This window comes from Equus przewalskii, unplaced genomic scaffold (genome assembly GCF_037783145.1).
Source record: "Equus przewalskii isolate Varuska unplaced genomic scaffold, EquPr2 ChrUn-13, whole genome shotgun sequence".
Lineage (NCBI taxonomy): Eukaryota > Metazoa > Chordata > Mammalia > Perissodactyla > Equidae > Equus > Equus przewalskii.
In genome coordinates, this window is record NW_027228750.1 from 2,587,718 (window position 1) to 2,607,483 (window position 19,766).

General features: G+C 34.4%; 1 protein-coding gene across 10 annotated transcripts in view; it reads right to left on the reverse strand.

Moving 5' to 3' along the window:
- Positions 1-19,766, reverse strand: part of MAN1A2 (mannosidase alpha class 1A member 2) — a 209,398-nt gene that overhangs the window by 110,369 nt on the left and 79,263 nt on the right. For all 10 annotated transcript variants that reach the window (XM_070608060.1, XM_070608065.1, XM_070608062.1 and 7 more), the window contains exons 5-6: positions 17,454-17,534; positions 3,538-3,632 (exon numbers count right to left, since the gene is read on the reverse strand). In XM_070608060.1, coding sequence (XP_070464161.1) covers positions 3,538-3,632; positions 17,454-17,534 — 176 coding nt within the window. The remainder of the gene's footprint in view (positions 1-3,537; positions 3,633-17,453; positions 17,535-19,766) is intronic.

Below are 19,766 nucleotides of genomic sequence, written 5' to 3' on the forward strand. Positions count from 1 at the left end.
ACTCTTTAAAAAGATTACCCAAAGTGAAAAAAGCCTAACCATACTGATAAAAAGAGAGAACACAAATTACCAAAATGAGGAATGAAAGAGAGGTTATCACTACAAAGCCTAGAAACAGGAAAGGCATAAGAAAGTAATACGTAGAACTGCACACCAAAAAATTTGATAACTTACGTGAAACAGAGAAATCCCTTAAAAATACAATTAATTAAAACTGACAAAAAATGTAAACAAAACCTGAATAGCCATTATATATATATTAGAAAAGTTGAATTTATCAAAACCTTACCACAAAGAAAATTTCCAGCCCAGATAATTGTATAGGTGAATCCATCAAACACTTAAGGAAGAAGTAACACTAGTGTTACACAAATGTTTTCAGAAAATAAAGGAAGAAAGACTATTTCCCACTTCACTTTATGAGGCCAGATAACTCTAACACCAAATACAGCTAAATACAAAGAGGATAATACATTATGGCCAGGGAATATCCCAGGAATTCAAAGTTGGTTTAACATTTGAAAATCTAATAAGTAATTTAGCATTTAACAGAATAAAGGTGAAAAATCATATGATCATCTCCCTATATGAAGAAAAAGAAGTATCTGGCCATACTCAACACCCATTCATGATAAAAACTCTCAGTGATACAGGAATAGAAGAAACTTCCTCAATCTGATAAGGCAACTGATGAAAAATCTACATCATATTGGATGAATTTTTTTTAAAACGCAATATTATAAAAACATTTTATGGAAATCTAAAAGACTATATGATATAAGTGGAGACAATATTTTTAACCTAGACTATAAACCCAAAAGTTACAAAAGACACATTTGAATAGATAAAAATCTAAAACTTAAGAATGAAAAATTATTATAAATAAAGACAACAGACAAGTAGTACAACAGGGAAAAAAGAATTAATTTAAAATCTACAAAGCACTTCTGCAAAGACAAGTCGATCAACACTTAGGAATAGATAAGTCACAAAAAAAGCAAATCTGAGTGTCCAATAAATTTATGAAAAGGATGCTCAAATTTATTAGGCTGAAAATAACAATGAATAATACTTTATAGCCATCTGTTGTCTGTCAAAAAGTAAACAGAACTTAGACCTGCAGGCATTTAAACACTCTCATACATTGCAGGTGAAAACATGATGAACTACAGTCTTTTTGGAAAACATTTTGGGAGTAACTATTAAATTTAAAGATACACATAGTCTTTGATCCAGCAATCCCACACTTTAGAATGTGTCCCACAAAAATGAAAAAGACATGTCTTGTGATCCAGCAATCACATTCTTGAGGATCACTTTCAGAGAAAAATCCCCACTACACAAGCACATATATAACAGGGTACAATTGTAACAATGTTTATGGTAGCAAAATAATGGAAACAAACAACTACCACTGATAGGGAACTGACTGGATAAATTACGGTATAACCTATGGATAGGTTACCTAACCTATGTATGATAATATACTCTAGGTTCCAATAAGTTGTCATCCCAAAGACTGACTTAAAGCTTTCTCAGATGACCCGGAATATGAGATAGTCTATGAGATAGTGTTGAGTGACAAAAATAAGTAGAAAAGCTGACAACCAAACAAACCATAAAACATTTTAAAAGTTGCATCAGTGTACACGTTTGTGTTCCTGCACACTGTATCATATTGTAGAAGATAAATATGCCAGATTGTGAACATGGGTTGACCTTCAGGCATCAAGAGAGGACGAAGGCATATGTGTGGGATATGTGTAGACCTCAACCAACAAAAAGGAAAAAATGACCTTTAAAACTTAGGTAAATAATTATTTATAATCTATAAACTCAAGTAAAATACGTATTTGTATGTATACAAAGAAACTAAGTGAAAATTAAACTTATAAAATGTTCAAGATATGATCCTTGAAAATCTTTCTTTCATCTCAATCTAAGTTTGAAGTTTTGCAATTTAAGCTCGATTTTTCAGTTCTCTTCTTCTACACAGAAAAAAAAAAAAAAAAAAAGTCCTGCAGTCTTTCTTCATCTCAGAATTAAATTTTAAATTAATTTAATTTCCTATTATCTATGAGAGTTATATGACTCTGCAGTGGTACTGAAGGAAACACCAGAAAATATGTCATGAAACTAAGGAAAGAGAACAGGTATGTACACACCACCGTTTGGCCATATCCTTTTGGGGAGGTTGCTCTGGAACTCCAGGCAGCTTCTTCCTCACAAGGAGGTAATTTACATTATACATAGTGCACGAAATCAGAGAATAGTAAAGTTAGACTTCATGTTCAGTATTAAATGCTGATTTCTCAGTGTAAATCTAAACTCCATAAAGTCCTCTATTAGAAAAAAATAACTAAAATAGATCAGTTTTTTCAAATAAAGTTGTCACAGAACCACGTCTACAGAAAATAAATACTCCTAAATTTATTCTAAAGGGTCTGGGGGAAAGAAACCTAAAAGTCAAATTTTCACATAATTTCCAAGCTTCAACATTAAAATGAATAATAAATTTCATTTGGAGAAAAAATGAGCAGCAAAAATTTCAGTCAGCATAAATAATTTAAATACAAGTTAAAATATGTTGACATTATTCAAATTTTATTGCATATCTTTGCATGACTTACAAAGTTGTCTAAAGAAAACATCTCATCTATTTCTAAGTCAAACCAGTGCTTTCTATTAGAACAAAACAGATTGCAAAGAATGTTTTAAGAGCTCACTTTGAACTTCAATAGTGTAAATACTATAATAAGGATCCTACAGTCAACATCACAAATTACGTCTTCCCTTATCACTATAAGGCATTCAGCAACAGGAAGCCCTGATTTTAAGGCATACTGCATTCCATTTTGACTTAGAAGATCAACAGGTAGGGTACAAAAAGCAAGAGAGGAAAAGCACTTTGAAAACATTACAGCACTAAATGGAAATGAATAAGCAAATAAAAAAAACATATATAACCATACAAGAGAGGAAGAGAAATCTAAACTTAGAGATACAAGCAGCAGAAACTAGAATACAGTTAAGGCAGGTGAACTGTTTCAAAGTAAAGAACATATTTTAAAAAATTAGAAAACATTTTAAAGAAATATCCTTCTGCACATATGCAGAGAAAAACAATTTACGTCTTAAAAAGTATGGTGGAGGCAGATCGTTAGAAATTTCTATAACTAAAAAGGTCAAAAAATCAGTTAATCTCTAATTTTTTTATTTATTTATTTTTTTTTGGTGAGGAAGATTGGCCCTGAGCTAACATCTGTTGCCTATCTTCCTCCTTTTTTATTTTATTTTTTTTCTCCCCAAAGCCCCAGTACATAATTGTATATGCTAGTTGTAGGGCCTTCTAGTTCTTCTATGTGGGATGCCACCACAGCATGGCTTGATGAGCGGTGTGTAGGTCTGTGCCCGCGATGCAAACCAGCAAATCCCAGGCCACTGAAGCAATGCGCATGAACGTAACCACGACATCACTAGGCCAGCCTTCAATCTAATTCCTTAAAAACAAGATAACTACATAAAAATAGAATTTACCTTTTCAGATTCACCATTGCCCAGGGAATCCCAGTAGGTGTGTTAAAGGCAGGAAGGAGTTTCTCAGCCAACTGGACTGCTTTAATCTTGAATATCTGAGATAAAAAGCATGAATGTTCATAAATTATAGCCATCAATAAGTATTTGCTAACGTCTTAAAGGACGCTACTTCAATATACTGATACACAGAAGTAAAGGGGTAAAAAAGGCATCTCCTTGGTACCTGGAACACACAGCAATCAGAGAAAATGTTTGCAAACTGGATATTGAGGAAAGCTACCCAAGATGGAATGGCTTAAAACTACAATTAATTGAAAGGGAAGGTCTTAGTTTTGATGTTGATACTATCTGCATTTCCAGCTGGCAAAAAAATCTAAGAGAAAACATTAAGCTGTGGAATTTTCATCCACAGTATAAAAGCTTAGTAGAAATATTAAAAAAGAAAAAGAGAGCGAGAGAGAGACACAACCCAATCAGGATAAATGCCCTTGAATTACTATAAGCATGTTTATGTCTCAACATTTTCCATCAAGATTTAACCACATTATTATTTTTTTTTTAAAGACTGGCACCTGAGCTAACATCTGTCACCAATTTTTCTCTTTTTGCTTGAGGAAGAGTGGCCCTGAGCTAACATCTGTGCCAATCTTCCTCTACTTTGTATGTGGGACGCTGCCACAGCATGGCTTGACAAGCGGTGTGTGGGTCCCTGCCCAGGATCCAAACCCACAAACCCCAGGCTGCCGAAACAAAGCATGCAAACATCACTATGCCACCAGGCCAGCCCCCATACATATGATTTTTAAGTAGCTGGATTTTTACTCTATCTTTTCCTGCTATTAACATAATAACACAAGTATCTTTTCCAATTTTCACAAAGTTGTCTAACTTCCTGTGTCCATTTCCTCTCCTACCACTCACTCATTCTAATTCTTCTGTCCCCGTTATTCCCCTGAAACAGCTCCTACTAAGTATTAGCCACACATATGAGCAAAGAGCATTTTCAGTCATTATTCACCAGCTCCTCCTTAAAATATTTGTCTCCCTTGTGTTCAATAATCCTACAATTCCCCTCCCTCCTTCACTGACTCCTCCTCCTCATATCTGACCTTTAATGTTGTGTTTCTCGAGGCTTGATTCTAGGTCCCCTCTCTTCCTATCCTAAAGTGTCTCCCTGATCAATTTCACATGTGCTTGTTTCAATTATCAGCTACACAGCAAGTGACTCCCAAATTTACGTCACCAGTCAAGACTTCTCCAGTGAGTACCAGATCCATTACATGTGTCTACTACCTATTTCCACTTGAACATATAGCAAAATCCCCTCATGCTCCAAATACTTAAAATGAACTGAAAACTTTCCTCTCTCAACCTACTATTTTTAAAATGTTCACTATCTAATCACTGTTCAACCATCAGTCAACTACCAAAACCCAGAAACCTGGAGACAGGTTTCTCCTCCTTTTGCCTCATTTCCCCCTCTAAAATATCACCCAATCCTTTTGAATTTGCCTCCCAAATCCTTTGAAACCATTTATATCTCTCATCTCTACAACCCATTTTAGTTCCAGCTGCCATTATTTCTTGCCCAAAATATCACAATGGCTAACTGGATGAATGGAACACACACAACTACCCCCACCCCCACCCCCAGCTATAACTTAGAACTCTTGGTCTATAACTTTCTTTTGTCACTGGATATATCAAGTATATTTTTCCTGGTTAAAATATATCAAATTTACATTCATAGTTGCAAAGTACTCTATCGTAACAGATGTAACAATTCAGGTATTTCCAAACATTGGCTACTACAAACACTAGTGCAACTAAATATCCTTCTAAGTATACTATATGTATTCAAGTAGTTACTTTTAGATAATAGATTCCCAGAAGTCGGTTAACAGGATCAGAGTATTTTAAGTTTTAAATGTTTACCAGACACTGCCAAATTATGTCGTATCATTTGTATTCCCTCCAACAGCTATCATACATTTGTTAAAATTCAAACTATACATTTAATTACATACTATACATTTAAAGTGGGTGTATTTTACTGTATGTAAATTAACCTCAATAGAGTTGTTGAAAACAAATAATCTTTGAGCTGGGCTTTCAAGTTCTTTACAGAGAATGTGGAAGGTGAGAGTTTTCATTCAGAAAATTACTGTATAGCTTTGTAAACATAAAGGGAAATAAAACATTGTGGTCTAAATACATAGCTTAATACATGCAGAATTTGGGGGCTCCTCCTCTGTGACTCCCTTTTATCCTGGATTTCAAACCATAATTTCTAATTTCTGTGGTAGCTCCAAACTCTGTCTTCCGACTTGTCAAACCAGTAACTGTAATTGCAATTATGACACACGAATTGGTATTACTATTGTGACTTTAAACATGTATGAATGTATACAAATGTATAGATGAACTCACACATTTAAGAGGAAAATGCTGGAGAGTATATTTAAAAATGTTATCTGGGTCAGCAAAGCTTACTGGAAAGTTTTGCCCAATTACCAGCACATCTATAGAAAACGAACAGATGGAATTTTCAGTGAAAATGGCAGCAATTTCTGGAGCAAAGTCAGGCTTTTCAAAAATAAAATGAGAATTAGTGCAATAAGGACAATAATGGCTAATATTTAAATGAGGAAAATCAACACTCTAACATTTCTCTGTTTTTATTTAGAACTTTACTTAAAAGACTTTAGGTCAAAAAAAGATATTCTAGGGGGCCGGCCCAGTGGCGCAGTGGTTAAGTGCACACGTTCCACTTCTCGGCAGCCCAGGGTTCACCGGTTTGGATCCCGAGTGAAGACATGGCACTGCTTGGCACGCCACGCTGTAGTAGGCGTGCCACATATAGAGGAAGACGGGCATGGATGTTAGCTCAGGGCCAGTCTTCCTCAGCAAAAAGAGGAGAATTGGCAGCAGATAGCTCAGAGCTAATCTTCCTCAAAAAAAAAAAAAAAGATATCCTATTTGTCTTAGAAAATATCTCTGAACTTATTCAGAAATGATCCTACCTATATAGGCAATAGAGAATATTTGTTTTGGTAAAGAAAGATTTTATTGTTGTTTCTTTTATTTTGATTTTATTATCTGTGAAATGTATTAAGCTCCACATAACCATTTCTCTTTTTCATCTGAGAGATTTCAGAAGCAGTTATCCACATAAATTATATTATCATCTGACTCAGGCAGGGATGCCACTTTGATAAACGTTAAAAAATGAGAAGAGACAATCCTGTAAAAGAAATGCCATATATTTGAAACTGGCATCAAATAAACATAATAAATCATCAAGATTTTTTAACTTGTGAATATTTAACATAAATAGCCTTGTCCTAAGAAAATAAAATAATAAAGCTTCACATTTATGACATTAATAAATCAACAGGAGAGAGGAACACTTTGTTAGGATGGCATATAACCCTCATTTGGTTCCCAATATAAGAAAACAGAATGCATGTCAAATGTTCATTATTCTAGTTACATACTACCTTAATATAAGAAAGGCATAAGCCACGTTACAAATTATAGTTAGTTTTCTGGCTTATGTAAGACGTAGGAAGTTATTGTCTATCTAGTATTAGAATAAAGTCATATTCAAATTATTTTTCTATGTTTTATTTATTTTGAGCAGATCGCAGAGATTTGTTGTTGGTTTCCCAGAATAAATATGGACCAGAGCTTTCAATGTAAAATGATCAAGTAGAAAAGCAAAATGGCCAGTAAAATCCTATTATATAAGAAAACCAGAAAAGTAAAACATGTTCTATTTACTTTTTAGTAGAATAGACTGTATTCCAAGAAATTAATTTATGATTTCTATTGTTAAATAAAAGATTCCCCATCCATTAGAAACACAGAATATTTACCACGTAAGAAAAAGTCAAAGGAGAAAGAAAAGTAAAGTAGTATCTATTGACTCAGGTATTATGTTAGGTGCTCTCCCATAATTTAATCCTCACGACAACTCTCAAATGAGCTCTTGCACATTTTCAGAGATGAAGAAAGTTAAGTTATAGAAGGTAAATAATTTGCCAGATATCCTTACGAAAGGGAGGCAGAATAGGGAGTCACACCTCTAACTCTAAGGTACACATGCGTCCCTCCACTCCAAAATGTTTCTTCTTGAGGTCTGAGGCATAAAAATGGCAAAAATGAAAATACTGGTAACATCACATATTTTTTCAGCATTTCTTGTGTTTTCCTACAGCGAGAGCAAAACCAAAATTTCAACATTTTGTTTCAACCTTCAGACAGGGAGGCTAACGTGAAACAGCCAAGACTGATGCTTCTCCTTCATAAGCTGCTCATAATTAATTCTGAATCATATGCCTTTTGATATGAAAATTAATCCAGTATGTCAACTATACCCAAAAAAACTTAGTACTTCCTCTACATAGTCCTCTACATAGATAAGAATGAAAGTAAGGGGAAAAAAATGCTCTCATATCTCAAGGCCCTGTTATAATGTCTAACATGGAAAAGAAATTCTGAAATTGAAGGCATCAAAATAGCTCCATTTTCTTCCTCCTTTCATTGTTTAATATTTCACTCCAGAAGCTCCTGAAGTTAGGGGTCTGTGCCAAGAAGTTATGCCTAGGGTGGGCAGCAAGGTCCTGGAGACAAGTTAGAAGCAACATGCAGAAAGTGAAGCCAGCCAAACAAAGGGGAGAGACGTCTGAGGGGTTCACGTGAGGCAGATGCACTAAACACGGCAGCAGCCTAGCAAGGCCACGAAACTGGTTTCCTACAGCAGGATTAAACAAACAGCTAAACACGTTAGGAATAAGAGGAGATGGGTTTCTCAATATCAGAAAAAAGAAAGAGAAATATGAAAAGGCAGAGAGCTAGAATTAAAGCCATTTACTGGTGTCAATTCATGGCTTCCAATATATAGAGATCAAAACAGAAAAAGAGTACGGACATAAAGGGCAGGAAACATGGAGTAACAAGCAACAGCAGTCCATGGCTGGGGGAGGAGCAAGGGTGTAGAGACAGACTTTCCCCGAGGCCAGACAGGGAATGACTAAAGTGGAGGGTACAGCAAGATTATTAAGAAAAACTTGCCTGCAAACCAAGCCCACTCTAATTACAAGGTAATGTTAGAGGAATTAAGGTGGTGGTACATTGCAATTAACCTTAGCAATAAAAAACCCAAACCTCGTTCAACTTCAAACTAAACTGACTCAACTCCCAGTGTTAACAGCACAGGCATGCTATTCAGGCATACATATTAGTCTTTACTGTCCCATCCAAATACACATTTGTCATTCAATGAAAAATTATGAAATATCTAAGAAAGCAGGAAAAAAAATCCACTCTCTAGAGACAAAGCAAGTGACAAACCAGACTCAGTGAGGTTGAAACAGACAGAATTTAAAACGACTATGATTACTATGTTAAAAAACCTAGTGGTTCTGGAAGAAACTAGAGGCAGTGCACCCTTCAACATCGGTCTTAGCAGCATATTTTCAAGTACCATGTCTGACTGGGCAAGAGAAACAACAGAAAAAATAAACAATTGGGACTACATCAAACTAAAAAGCTTCTGCACAGCAAAGGAAACCATCAACAAAATGAAAAGACAACCTAACAATCGGCAGAAGATATTTGCAAACCATATACCTGATAAAGCGTTAATATCCAAAATATATAAAGAACTCATACATCTCAACAACAAAAAAACTAACAACACAATTTAAAAAATGGGCAAAAGATCTGAACATTTTTCCAAAGCAGATAAACAGATGGCCAACAGGCACATGAAAAGATGTTCAACATCACTGATTATTAAGGAAATGCAAATCAAAACTACAATGAGATATCACCACACACCCATCAGAATGGCTATAATTAACAACATAAAAAATAAAAAGTGTTGGAGAGGATGTGGAGAAAAGGGAACCCTCATACACTGCTGGTGGGAATGCAAACTGGTGCGGCCATTAGGGAAAACAGTATGGAAAGTCCTCAAAAATTCAAGAATAGAAATACCATACAATCCAGCCATTCCCCTGGTGGGTATTTATGCAAAGAACACGAAAACATGAATGCATAAAGATACATGCACCCCTCTGTTCATTGCAGCATTATTCACAATAGCCAAGACTTGGAAGCAACCTAGGTGCCCATCAAGGGAAGAATGGATAAAGAAGATGTGGTATATATACACAATGGAATACTACTCAGCCATGAAAAAAACCAATGAAATCTGGCCATTTGTGACAACATGGATGGATCTTGAGGATATTGTGCTAAGTGAAATAAGTCAGAGGGAGAAAGTCAAATACCATATGATCTCACTCATAAATAGAAGATAAAAACAACAAACAAACACACAGAGACAGAGATTGGATTGGTGGTTACCAGAGGGAAGAGGGAAGGGGGGAGGTGGAAGAGGGGAGGGCAAAAGGGGTGATTAGGCACATGTGTATGGTGATGGATGGTAACTGGTCTTGGATGGTGAACATGATGTAATCTACACAGAAATTGAAATATAATGATGTACACCTGAAATTTACATAAAGTTATAAATGAATGTTACCTCAATAAAAAAAAAAGAAAACTGCTGAAGAAGCAGTAGTTCATCCCTTTACTTCCTATGGCCAATATAGAAACTCAAAATGTTAGAAAGATACAATTATATTCTTAATGATTTAATAGTCAAAAAAAAAAAAAAAAAGACCTAGTGGATATGGTGGAAAACAAGCATGAAGACAACGAGGAATTTTAACAGAAAAAAGGAAAATGTAAAAGTCAAATGGAAATACCAGAAACAATTTTTTAAAAACTCAAGGTAACAGAGATGCAGAATGCCTTCAACAGGTTCCAAAGGAGATTCAACAGAGCTGAGAAAAAAATTAGCAAACTTGAAGACGGGTTTATAAAAATTACCCAAACTGGAACACAAGGAGAAAAAAAGCAGTGAGAGGGACAAAAAAAAAAAAAAAGCAGTGAATTCAAGAACTCTGAGACAATCTCAAAAGGCCTATTTGTAATTGGAATCCCAGAAGAAGAGAAAGGAGGCAGAAAAAACATATGTAAAAGACAATGACCGAGGCTTTTTCAAAAATAAAGACATCAAACCATAGATCTAAGGATGTCAGAGAACCACAAGCAAGATAAATGAGTCCTACTCGCCCCTCCAAAAAAAGGGTAAGTAAAACCATTCAGACTCTTCACAAAAAACAAAATATGAACGGAAAATCTTAAAGGCAGCCAAAGGACAAAGACGACATATGACATATAGAGGAACAAAAAGTTAAAGCAGACTTCTCATCACAAACTTTGCAAACTCTAAGACGGTGCAGTGGTACCTTCAAAGGGTTGAAAGGGAAAACTGCCAACCGAAATTTTACATACAAAGAAAACATCTTTCAAAAATGAAGAAGAAATAAAGACCTTCAGAATAACAGAAATTGAGAGAATTCACTACCAGCAGACCTGCTTTACAAAAAATGTTAAGGAAGCTCTCCACACAAAAGGAATATATACCAGACGGAAACCTGAACTACATAGAGAAATGAAAACCAATGAAAATGATTGAAAAGATTAAAAAAAGGCCTATTCTTTTCTTATTTTCAATAGCTCTAAATAATAATTGACCATCAAAAGCAAAAATTAGCAGCTATGTACAATGGGTTTTTAGCATTAAAAAAATGTATAATAACAAACAGCAACAAGCGGAAAAAAAAGAATTGAGAATATACTGTTGCAAGGTTCTTACAATACAAATGAAGCAGTATAATACTGATGGAAGGTAGACCAGGATTAATTAAAATGTACATAGTAAACAAAGGGCAACCACTAAAAAAACTTTAGGTATAAATAGGAAGTCAATCATAGAGATAAAATCGAATCACAAAAAATAATACAAATTTAGGCAGGAGAAAAGGAAAATAAGAATGAGGTACCAGATGGGACAAACAGAAAACAAATAAGTGGTAGATTTTAATATAACTGTATCAACAGTTATACTGAATGCAAATGGTCTAACACAAAGTAAAAACAGATTGCCAAATCTCTCTACAAGAAAACCAACTTAAAAGATAAAAACATATAGGTTAAAAGATATACCACGCAAACACTATCTAAAAGAAAGCCAGTGTGACTCTATCAGTATCAAACTAGACTTAAGAACAGTAAGTATGACCAGAGACAAAGAGAAAAATTAAAAAACAATAAAAGAATCAATTCACCAAAAAAACATAACAATCCTAAATGCGTACACATCTAAGAATAGACCTCCAACATACATAAAGTAAAAACTGATAGGACTGAAAGGAGAAACTGACAAATCCATGATTATAGTTGGAGGCTTCAAGACTTCTACTCAGTATTTGACAGAACAAGTAGACAGAAAATTAGTAAAACTACAGAAGATCTGAGCAACACTATTATCTAGCTTGACCTAATTGATATTTTAACCCAATCACGGCAGAATACACATACACATCCTTTCACACTTTCTTTATAAGATAGACCATATTCTGGCCCATGAAACAACCTTCAACAAATTCAATAGATTTGTTCTCTATTCACTGCCCATTGAACAATTAAACTCGAAATCAATAATAGAAAGATATCTTGAAAGTCCTCAAATATTGGGAAATTAAATGACACACTTCTAAATAGAGAATCAAAAAGAAAGTAAGAAGAGAAATTAGAAAATATTTTGAGTTAAAGGAAAATGAAAATATCAAAATTTACAGAATGCAGCTAAAGAAGGGCTGAGAAGCAAGCTTATGACATCGATACTTATACTTTAAAAAAAGAAAGTTGTCATATTAATGATCTAAGCTCCAAACGTAAGAAACTAGAAAAAAAGAGCAACTTAACCCCAAACAGAAGGAAGTAAATAAAGATAAAAGCAGAAATTAATAAAATTGAATGCACAAAAACAGAGAAAAATTAATAAAACCAAAAATGAGTTCTTTGAAAAGAATATTATTTATATTGTATTGTAACTAATATTGTAATATTAATATACCTGTAGTCAGACCAACAAAAAAAGAGAAGATGAAATAGGGGATATTACTAAAGATCCTACGGATATGACAAGGATAATAAGAGAATATAACAAGCAACTTTATGTCCACAAATTAGACAACTTAAGGAAACAAATTCCCTGAAATACACAAACTAAAAAAGCCACACAAACTACAAAAACCACTCAGGAAGAAACAACCTGAACAGTACTATATCTACTGAAAGAACTGAATACCTTTTAAACTTAGGAGGAAAAACAAAAACAAAAACTCCAACCCCACGTGGCTTCACTGAGGAATTCTACCAAACATTTAAGGAAAAAATAATACAAATTATACACAAACTTCTCCAGTTAAAAAAAAAAGGAAACAATTCCTAATTCATTTTGTGAGGTCAGCATTACTCAAACAAAATATACACATACACACACAAACATATTAAAAGAAAACTTAGATCAATATTCTACATGAACACAGATGCAAAAACTTATCAACAATACATTACTAAATCAATTCCAGCAATATATAAAAAGGATAATACACCATGACCAAGTGGGGTTTCTTCCCAAAAATGCAAGGTTGGTATGACATTAAAAAATCAATCAATGCAATTCATAATATCAACAGATAAAGAGGAAACATCATATAATCATCTTATTAAATGCCATAAAAACATTTGATAACATTCAACATCCATTCATGATAAAAAAAAAAATCTCAGAATGGAACTTCTTCAGGATGACAAAGGGAATCTACAAAAAACCTATCACTAACATTAGGGTTAATGGTGAAAAGACTAAATGCTCTTCCCCTAAGATCAGGAACCAAGCAAGGATGTCCACTCTCACCACTCCCATTCAACTTCATAGTGGAGGTTCTAGGCAATGCAGTAAGGCAAGAAAAAGCAATAAAAGAACCACACAAATAAAACTGTTCTCTATACAGAGAAATAAAATATCTCTATTCACTGATGACACGCTTGTTTACAAAGAAATTCCCAAAGAATCTACTAAAATCTATTTAAAAGTGACTAAAATTAATTAGTGAATTTAGGAAAATCTCAGGGTACAAGGTCAATATAAAAATCAATTGTATATTGCACAACAATGTGAATGGTCTCTCTTTTTTTTTTTGGTGAGGAAGATCGGCCCTGAGCTAACATCTGTTGCCAAGCTTCCTCTTTTTGCTTGAGGAAGACTGTTGCTGAGCTAGATCTGTGCCAATCTTCCTCCATTTTGTATATGGGATGCTGCCACAGCATGGCTTAATGAGTGGTGCATAGGTCTGTGCCCAGGCTCCCAACCAGTGAACCCCAGGCCACTGAAGCACAGCACATGAACTTAACCACTACACCACTAGGCCAGCCCCTGAATGTTGCTTTAATGTTACTAAACTGTATGCTTTTAAAAGGTTAAATGGAAAATTTTACGTTATGTACGTTTTACCAAAATTTTTCTTAAATGATAATATCAGGAGGTTATCTAGAGAGAAACAAAATGCCTTGAGCCAGCTGAAAACTAAGTCTTTATTAAAAGTTTTTTTAGTCACTTGTATTTATAGATACTGGCAATGTATAATTGGAAATTGAAATTAAAAAATATTGTGCCACTTTTAACAGCACCACAAAACATAAAATAGGTATAAATCTATCAAAACATGTACAAGATCTGTATGCTAAAAACTAGAAACACCAACGAGGAAAATTAAAGAAGCACTAAATAAATAGAGGGATATATTATGTTCATAAAGTGGAAGGCTCAATATGGTTAAGACACCAATTTTCCCTAAACTTAACTATAAATGCAATGTAATTCCATCCAAATCCAGGAGGACATTTGTAGAAATCAGCAAACTGGTTCTAGAATTTATATAGAAAATAAAAGTAACTAGAATAGCCAAAACAACTTTGAAAAGGAGCAAAACCAGAGAACTCAAACACGCTGATTTCAAGACTTTCCATAAAGCCATTATAATGAACACAGTGCGATAATGGTAAACAGACAGTCACACAGATCAACAGAACAGAGTCTAGAAGGAGACCCACACTCGGTCAACTGATTTCAATAAAGGTTCAAACCCAATTAAATAGGGAAAAGATAGTCTTTTCAACAAATGGTGTTAGAATTTCTGAATATCCATATGGAAAGAAATGAAGCTCAACCTATACCTCAGAGCATACATAGAATTTAACTTAAAATGGACCACAGATTTAAAAGTAAAAGTAAAGTAAAACTACAATACTGTTAGAAGAAAATGTAACAGAAAATCTTTGTGAGCCTGGATTAGGCAAACAGTTCTTAAATATAATACCAAAAGCATGAACCATAAAAGATAAAACTAATAAACTGGACTTCTTCAAGATGTAACAACTTCAGTTCTTCACAAGATACTGCTAAGTCACTGAAAAGATAAGCTACAGACAGGGAGAAAATATTTGCAAACACATAGTGATAAAATATCTATGCCCAGATTATACAAAGAACTCTCAAAATTCAGTAAGAAAACAAACAAAAAATGTTAATGGCCAAAACTTTGAACAGACAAATAAAGAAGATATATGGATGGTAAATAAGCACAGGAAAAGGTGCTCAACATCATTTGTCATTAGAGAAAAGCAAAATGAAAAGAAGATACTACTACACACCTATTAGAATAGCTAAAAATAATAAAGAAACTCACAATATCAAGACAACTATTGGATGGAAGGCAACTACTGGAAAAGAGTCTGGCAGTTTCTTCCAAAGTTAAATATATACTTACTATTTGATCCAGCAATGCCACTTCTTGATATTTACCCAAGAGAAATGAAAATTTATGGTCTTACAGAAATCTACAGGCAAATGTTTATAGTAGCTTTACTCATAATCTCCAAAACTAAAAACAAATCCATTGGTGAATGGATAAACTGACTTACATCCACACAATGGAATACCACATGGCAGTAAAAAGAAATGAACTAATAAATACATCAATAAATCTCAAATGCACTGTGCTACTTGAAAGAACCCAGTATTCCTAACTGTAGGGACAGAAAACAGATCAGTACTTACCAGAGGCCGGCAGTAGGGGATGGGGTGACTGTAATATGGTAAAAGGGAATTTTCTGGCATGATAAGAATTCTTCTATACCTTGATTGCGCTGGTGGTTTCTAGACTGTATGTACTGTCAAAACTCATAGAGGTATACACTAAAATGGGTGAATTGTGCTCTATGTAATAATAGGCAATACCTCAGTAAGCCTGACAAAAAAATCCTATCAATAAATCTACAGGAGCTGGCCCCGTGGCCAAGTGGTTAAGTTCGAGCGCTCCACTGCAGGCGGCCCAGTGTTTCGTCGGTTCGAATCCTGGGCACGGACATGGCACTGCTCATCAAGCCACACTGAGGCGGCGTCCCACATGCCACAACTAGAAGGACCCACAACTAAAAATATACAACTATGTACCGGGGGGCTTTGGGGAGAAAAAGGAAAAAATAAAATCTTAAAAAATAATAATAAATAAATAAATAAATAAATTTACAATGATTTTATTCATATAAGTTAGGTCAGAGTTTCTCAAAGTATGGAACCACCACTTCCAAAATCTCCTTTAATAAGGAGTACTTGATAGAAATAAATAATGGTCCCCACACCAAACCAACTGAATCACAGTCCTGTGGGTAGGACTCGGAATCTCCACTTTCATAAGACACCCTATGTGATTCCGATACATACTGAAGTTTGAAAAACTCTTCATCAGAGCATAAATCACTCTTTTTATTTTATTAAATGTGAACTGAAGTGTCCTGACAATAGAAAGATAGCTTGGAGGTTTAACCAAGTCCCATAATAAAGTCTAACAGTAAAATTACACAATAAATGTTATTTATCTAATATTATCTATTAAATATCAGCATCTTCAAACATATTTCTTCTAAAAAACAGTAGTACATGAATACCTCACTCTTTCACACACAAGCAAAGACAGATGAAATAAGATTAAATATAAGCATATAAAATCACAAAATCCAGAAGAAAAATGAGGATTTCTGTTTTGTAATAACACAGACATAGGGAAGGCTTTCTAAGGACCAAGGTCTAGAAGTTTTAAGGGAAAAAATCCTAAAAACGACTACTTTAAAGTTAACCACACAAAACAAAACAAAAGTAAAGACAACATAGAAACCCATCTTTACAATACATACAACAAAAGATGAATTTTCTTAAATTTGCAAAGAGCTCTTACAATCATTTAGACTAACCAATTAAATATATAGGCTAAGTAGTTTCTCAGAAAATGAAATAGAAATGACTTAGAATCTCTTCCTTTAGTTTCTTTCTCCCATTCTCCAATCCCATCCTTTAACCCACCTGAGTAGTAAAAAGGATTTTCCCACACCCACTTCTCCATCACCATAGGTCTCAAGTGTGTCTGTGTGTATTACACCAAGACTTCCAGAAAGGAGGATTCAGAGTTCTTGTTATATTTTGTTTTTTTTTAATATGTAGCAATAAATTCAATTTCTAAACAGGCAGTTTTATTAATTAATATTTGGTCTTAGGAGGATCCATAGTCATTCTTCCTGATTCATTCCCTAATTCAGGTCTTAATTTCTTTTCTCCCTTTGTTTCAACCATGTAATTAACTGCAACGGCAAAATTCTGGAGAAGGATTGCTCCTGCAAAGGAGACGTGGTGCACATAAAGCTGGGATGTGTGATAAATTTATGTTTGACTGAGATTCTCAAAATGGAAAAATCATTATTCCCAAGGAACAGTTCTACCTGAAGCATCCACCTCTTCCAGCAAACCTTTAGATTACTTCAATATTAGACAATTCAGAAAAACAATATGCTGCTAGGGAAATTTTTCATTTTATTAAATCCTATTCACAACTCCTTTCCCCAAAGCAAACAAAATATTACTTGATTTTGCTTACCTCCTCTCCTGAAAGATAATATGCTGAAAGGAGGCCTCCAATAAATCGAATGTTGACTTCAAACACAGACACCTCTGAATTCTGTGAAAACATAGTGACAATATTCACACATACATAAAGCTTTACAGTTTGCAAAATATTTTCAATACTTCATACACTTCTCTCAAACATCCCGTGGAGAATGTTTTTTCCGCTTTCTACATCTTCACTTCTCATCCAACTGCAATCTCACCTCCCGTGTGTTAATGTTACTGAAGCTCCTCTATTATTACCGTCACCACAGCTTCCTAACTGCCAAAACCAATGGGCCATTTTCATGTACAGATTATTGTGAAATTATCAAGATACTGGATGCTGTTAACTATTCTCCCTTCCTCATGAAATCCTCCACTTCTTGAATTCCGGAGTAGCACCCTCTCTTCTGGTCCCCTCCCTTCTGTTCTATCACTACAGTACACTGTCCATTTTAGTCCTCTCTCTCCTCATGAATTTTAAATACTTTTCCTGGTACATATAATAACAATAAATGTTAAAGGAGGCACCAAAAATAATGGTAGGATGATGGATTTTTCAGTTAATAATGCTGAGAAAACTGGCTCCTAGGTAAGAAATTAATTTGGATACTCATTTCACATATATGTTAAAATGAAATCCAAATGATTTAGAAATAAATGTAGAAAAATTACAACAAAAAACAGAAAAAATGTGACAGTATATAAACTTTCTTGAGAAAACAAGCACTTGGTAAGCATAAAATCAATAGTATTTATTGATAATAAATGATGAAAGACTGAATGTTCCCATAACACACATTACTTATAAGAAAAAAATCATGAACAAAATTAACAGGCAAACAACAAACAGAAGGAAATTTGCCACAAATATAGCACTATTAATAAACTTACTATATAGAGCCTATATTCTTGTATTTAGAAATGCATATAAAAAAAATTCTAATACATGGAAAGAAAAGTAGAAGTGACAGAGAATATGATCAAAGAATCCACAGATTATACACAATTGACTAATATAAAAATAACACTCATAATTAATATTTAATGAAAATTAAAAGGAAATATATATTACCCTGAAGTCTTTTCAACACTCATAGGCAGAACACATCACTTGCTAACACAAGTCTATTTTTCTAAGATAGAATGTCCACAATATGCTGTCATGTTTTAGTAACAGAACTGTCAATCCACCCCATCCTTGAAAGCAAAGTGCTTTCTATTACTTCATATATTCCCAATATATAGCATACTGCAGGGCACACAGCAGACATTCACTAAATACACAGAGGAAGAGAAAAAGCAAGGAGGGCCTCTATCACTCACCAGAACAATAACCCTCTATCCAGTTTCCCTGCTTCCATCCTTACCCTCTTGCCTACACTCTATTCATTCAGCACCCCATAGCTAGAGTAAGCCTTGTAAATCTTAAGTCAGTCTAGGTTCCTACTCTGTGCAAACCCTTACAACGATTTCTGGTTACACTCAAGAGTAAAATGACTGATAAAATCCAACATAATCAGATTCCCCACAACCTCTCAGATGTCATCGCCTACCAATATCCCTTTGACTCACTTTATGATTACCAAACGGGTCTACCCACTATTGCAGAATTGTCAAACTCACTCCTGTGTCAGGCTTCACATTGGGAGTTGGTTCCAGGTTACAGTTCCCCTCCCACACATACATATTCCCCAAATCAGTCTCATTGCGGCCCTTAGAGATACCAAACTCTAGCTAGGTGTCCCCTCCTCAGAGGTCTGAGTCCCAGCTTTGAGAGAGCCCTTCTAAGAACCCCTAAGACACCAGAAACAGAGTCCCAAACTACTAAATTTTAATGATTCCAACCTTTTCCCATTGTTCTCAAAGTGCCAGGGGTGGTAGCTGTTTACTGTAGTTACTATCTCTTGTAATACCACAATATTCCCTTTGCAGTTCCTCATTACTTGGTTAACAATTTAAACATTAAATCCTCTAATTAAAATAAATAGTATAGTTCTGGTTCCTGATTGAGCCAACCAATACAATGATATGCCAGTGAATTATTAGACATAATAAAGCTGTCATGTTAATGAACAGGAGTATTTGAAATTGCACTGATACCAATTCTCTCCAATTTAATCCATAAATTTAATGCAATCCTCATCAAAATTTCAATGCACTTTTATGGAGCTTAAAAGAATAAAGAATTACTAAGATAATTTCCTAGTAGAACAAGATCAGATATCAAGATTCAGATATAGATATCAAGCTTCTTATAAAAATACTGTAGTTAAGATAGTTTAATACTGATGTAGGGATA